The sequence below is a fragment of the Condylura cristata genome, unplaced genomic scaffold (genome assembly GCF_000260355.1).
Source record: "Condylura cristata isolate star-nosed mole 26May11 unplaced genomic scaffold, ConCri1.0 scaffold00005, whole genome shotgun sequence".
Taxonomy (NCBI): domain Eukaryota; kingdom Metazoa; phylum Chordata; class Mammalia; order Eulipotyphla; family Talpidae; genus Condylura; species Condylura cristata.
Window position 1 is genome coordinate 59,334,007 of NW_004567106.1, and position 5,228 is coordinate 59,339,234.

Genomic DNA, 5,228 nt, shown 5'->3' on the forward strand with positions numbered 1-5,228 from the left:
GATAGGCCCCCGGGGGCGGCAGCCGCGGGACCATGGCCCGGAGACCCGGGGCGCTGGCCGCCTATGGAGAGGAGTTCTCCTTCGTCAGCCCGTTGGTGAAATACCTGCTCTTCTTTTTCAACATGCTTTTTTGGGTGAGTTCTGGGGGTCGTGGGGGCACCGGGGCTGCAGAGCACCCCCTCCCCGCGGAGGAGGATGGAGTGGGCTACCGGCGGCTGAGGAGGGGCGTCCCAGGATGGCGGGTTCGGGGCGAACGCGGTGAGCAGCACTACCTAGTTTTTCTGGGCTGAGGGCACTTTGGGGTAATTTATCCCGGAGAAGGAAATCACAGCGGCCGGGTCTGTGTGGTGGTGGTGGTGGGGGGGGGGCGGCTAAGCGAGCGGTTCTTTAAAGACTTATGGGTATTCTCTGGGCTTCGGATGGGGGTCTGTGCAGACTCAAAAGGTGGATTTGAACGGGAGGAGCGGGTTTGCCTGTTGGCTCAAGATCCCTTGGTATATTCATGATTAGGGGACTTTTAGGCCTGGCAGCTGGAGGCCCTGCGGCACAGAAAAAAAAAAAAAGGAAGGGGGGGAAACCCAGCCCTTGCCTCCCCTTCCCCGGAGGGGTGGGGTTAAAGGGCTTCACTTCTCTTGCAGATGTCAGGTGCTTCCCTCTTTCCCAAGCCTGAGAAGGGACTCCAGAGGTCTCCAGGTGCAGATGTCTTTCCCAGCACTGTCCTAAACTTTATCCCACCTCTCTGAGGCCCACACTCCACCCCCCTAACCCCCACTCCTCGCACTCTTGGACAGTTCCCAACTTCTTCAAAAAGGATCCTGTGGTGGACTGGAAGGACCCTTTCATAATCTCCTGCTTGGGGGTGCAAATAGTGAAAGAAATATTGGACTGGGTTCTCATCGCCTTGGGACTATTAATTGTTGACTTGACTAACCTGGGCAGCTTGTTCGCCACCATAGGCTTCAGTTTCCTTCATGACATCAAGTCCAGTATGATCAGAAATACTCTACTGGAACTGAGAATCTAGCTGGGTCAGAGGGTGAAATGCTAGCTCAATCCAGTTTCATGGTTGTGGGAATCCATGGGCCCCTTCAAATTTGAGAGAACAGGGAGGTCCCATTCCCCCCTGTCCCTCTCCCCGCCCTCCCTCGTTTTTCTTTTAGCACCGACCCCACCAGAGTTGCTAGTCTAAGAGCCATTCTCCTCGCCCACTCTGCCTGAGACCTAAAGTTCAGATTTGCAGGAAGGAGAAAGCATGAGTCTAAAATATGTTTCCTAGGAGAGGGAGCAGACCAGGCATCTAAGCCAGTTGCTGGAAAGGTTTCACAGAGGCCGTGGTGTGAAGAACAGACACAAAGTACATAAGTGCTACCCTGTTGGGACAAATGAGAGAAATCCCAGAGGGTGGTGATGACAGCTCACTCTCAGCCGTTGTGCTGGGGAAAATCAAATTTGAACTCCTATGAAATTCTCAGTTTTAGAACTGGGGGAAAATTTTAGGAGCCATCTCGACCAGCACTGGCATTTTATTTTACATTATGAGCAAGCTAAAGCGCGGAGAAGGTAGTTGTTTTATTCAGGGCCCAACAGCTTGATCTGGTAGTTTTCTGCAGACCACAGTGCCTCTAGGGAAGCCCTTGGCCCACATGGTTGCTTCTGTAGCCAGGATCCTGCTGGTATTAATAGTGAACCCAAGTTCCCACGCACGGTCTAGGTTCTGGTTCAGCTGGAGACTAGGGAAGAACAGAAGAAAATGCCACCACCACACTGCCAGGATGGGAGATATCCTGAGGGGTTCTCCACCTGAGGGCAAGTCCCAGTGAACCCCATAGATGCCCACTGAGTGTGTCAGGCCAGAGACTTGCCATCTGCAGAGCCAGCCATGTCATCCCAGCTCCTCCTGACCTCCTGTCATCCAAGGCTCTGCCTCTCCTTTGGAGCTCTTGAGCCCTCACCCTTACCTGTTGTACAGCCACGACAGCTGTTACCCTTGTGTTCATAGTCATTTTCTTGAACTTAAACCCATCCCAGCCTCCCTTACCTTACCCTCCTTTCATTAGACAAATGACTTTGGGAGGTCACAGCCAGGGAGAGGGTTTGGCTCCATAGACCCATTTATTTTGGTAAAAATGCCTCCTTCAAGGTCAGAGAACCAAGCTAACCAACCTGGCACCACCTCAAATTAGAGAAGAGCCCCTTCTTGGCCCTACTTTAGACTCATAAAAAGCCAGAGACTCTAGAAATAGCACACTGAAGGACAAGAGGCCCAGTTTCTTTCTGGCACAAATTTACTGTGTGACCCTAAGCCAATATATCTGTCTCTCTGTCCTTAATCTTTCTCCTCTAAAAGAGAAAATTTTTATGCCTCTGAACTATTTAAGGATAACTACATCATTTTGTGGACTATTTCTTTCTTTAAGATCTGGAGCTGGAGGTAAAGATGCATCTCTCTGTGTCCTGGTCTCCCTGGGACGTTGACCTTCCCAGGAGACAGGACTTTTGGGGCATTATTGAGTGTCACTTCTCCCTCAGGCCCAGGGCCTCAGCGATACAGCCCACACAGAGCAGCTGGAGCTCAAGGGCTACTTCTCCAGAGCAAGGGTCATCTTTCTTCCCCTCCCCCCTTCAGGATCTGGCTCATGTGCGTTCCTGTTTGCAGGCTTCTGCCATGCTAATCAAATTCTTCTCGTCTGCCCAGAGGCACTCATGGAAGGGACTGTCGGTCCACTCCTGTTCCAGGAAGAGTGTGTTCTGGCCAGCTGCTGGGGTCTGTGGGTGAGGGGTGTTTGCGTCTGTGCCTGGGATGTATGGGGAAGGTAGCCAGCAGTATCTGGGCTCCCGTGCGACGGTGGCAGCACTCTGCTGCTGCTCTAGGAGCCCCGACCCTGGGGCTCGGAAAGCTGCTGGTACCTTTGGGAACCAATTTTTCTTGTTCATGTTTTAAATCTCACTTCCCATTTTGCTGAGTCTGATCTCCCCAGAGCCATGCTGCATGGGATTATTGGAATCCCATGGTCTAGAGTAGCTGCTCTGAGATCCCAAAAGTTGTATTTAAATCTCTCAGTTAAAAAGTAGCTGGCGGGCCCTCCCTGGTGGCGCAGCGGGTTAAAGCACGGCACAAAGAACCTTAAGCCACTTCTGCATGAGTTTGATTCCCGCCTGCCCTGGAGGAGACCACATGGCGTGGCAGACCTCTCCTGACCCGCCCGCTGCTCCCTTCAGCAGTGTACTTCGTAGATCTGCCTGTTCTGCTCCCCACTCTGCCTCTGGTGAATCCTCTCACCCTCCACATCTCTGGCCTGTACCCCAGTTCTGTACGAATAAATAAATAAATCTTTAAAAAAAAAAGTAGCTGGCATTGCCCACTGCCCTGCAGTGGACAGCTCTAGGCAGAGGAGACAATGGGGGTTGGCATGTGTATTATCAGCCTTGGGCACACACTGGCAGGAATGTTATCAGTGCTACCCACAGCGGCCACCTCCTTGCTGGTCCTTTTTCCACTCAAGCAGCAGTCGGGGTGGCTTTTGAGTCCGATAGAGCCCAGAAACTCAGTTCATAACCTCTGTATCTCGGCCCAGATATCCTTGGAGACCACACCTCAGGGCGTCCACGGCCCTCTTGTACATACGTCGATTGCCACACACCCCTTACCTGTACTGCTGTGTTAACCTGTATCTCCCCCTGTATTAACCTGTGTCTCCCCCTGTGCATGCCAGGCTCCAGAGGGTAGAGCCACCTTACCCACTCAGTTCAGTGTCCTGCTGTGTTTGGCAGAGAGGAGGTATTTACTGAATGTTTATGAGATAAATGAAGCAGACCCTTCAGGGTATAGACATGGTGCCCTCCTGTCCTTTCTCATGGACTTGAGCCTGTCAAGATGCAACACAATCATAAGTCCTAGAACATTTCTGGCAGGGACAATCCTACTTTCCCCCTCTGCAATGGGTCCTGTGGCCTGGCAGCCCTCACTCAAGCCAGGCCAGGGTGAAGGCAACCATCCCCTCCAGCTTCTTCCTGGGGTCTTGCCTATTTACTGTCTACAGCACTTGGGTTCAGTGACTTCCACGGATGCCACCCAGGTTTGCCCTGAGTTGTCCCGATCTTTGGCGAGGCGTCTTCAAGAACGCTCATCTACACAGGGCACTGTACTGGAGTCCCTGAGCTCAGAATTGCCCCAGATTACCTGATAAAAACCCCTCTGGAGTGGCACACAGTCTCACACCCCTAAATACACTGGGAGACAGACCCATTTCCTTCCCCTCCCCCACCCTGCCTTGTAGACCAGGCAGGCTACAATACTTGAGTAGTCACATTCTTTTTATAAAAACAAACAAACAAGCAAAACACCAAAATGAAGACAAGAACCACACTCTTTGCTGTCAAGTCTGGCACATGCCTTCTTAGCGCCTCCTGCTAGCCTTGTATCAAGTAGAAAATTATGAACTCCAAGCAACCTTTAAAAAGAATAAAAGTAAACATGTGACACTTCTGAGTCTTGCTAGCAGGCTGCATGTCAGGCTGGTGCCCGGGCTGCCAGTTTGAATGTTTACACTGCTGTGAGCCTTTGTAACTTTCCTTCCTCATTTAGAACCTTGGGAAGCCAAAACCAGCCATAGCTAAGGAAGAAGCTCAAAGGTTGGCCCCAGACACTGGGGAGGAAACAGCCCTGTGGATTCCTCCACTGCACAGGGCACTACCCTCCGGCGTAGACACAGCCAAGAGCTGCTTTACAGACGGTTGGCACAGCATAGACCCAGAGCAATGGTGCCAGGAGAACCACGGAGGGACCGACGTGCACAGATTCTGGGCAGTGCCAGGGAGCCCTGCTTTGTGTCTCGCAGGCTGTGGTTTCTTGACTTCATCCAGAAATAAGGATAGAAGGGCTAAGAAACCAAAAATGGGGACTCCTTTGTCCCCACTTCCTTCTTGGCGCAGGGCTCCACAGAGACTCACTGTGCTCTCAGCAGTCCCCACCACCATCAGAGGAGTGGGCTTTGAGACAGACCTGCTCCTCACAGACTGGACTGTAGAATGTGGAAGACAGATAGGCTGGGCTTTCTTTTTTTGTCAATGAATTTTTTTTTATTTTATTTTTTTATTACAAAGTTTATTTTTACATCATTTTGCACATTTTTTTTCCATCTCGATTGTAATCCCCCCGGGTTTCCCATCACCAGATCACCCCTGTGCCACCACCCTAGTCCCGTGCATTTCCCTCCCTTCCCCCCCCC

General features: G+C 51.7%; 1 protein-coding gene across 1 annotated transcript in view; it reads left to right on the plus strand.

Moving 5' to 3' along the window:
- Positions 1-7: 7 nt before the first annotated feature.
- TSPAN33 (tetraspanin 33) overlaps positions 8-5,228 on the plus strand; it is a 24,269-nt gene continuing 19,048 nt past the window's right edge. The window contains exon 1 of the mRNA XM_004677031.2: positions 8-134. Coding sequence (XP_004677088.1) covers positions 33-134 — 102 coding nt within the window. The 5' untranslated portion in view covers positions 8-32. The remainder of the gene's footprint in view (positions 135-5,228) is intronic.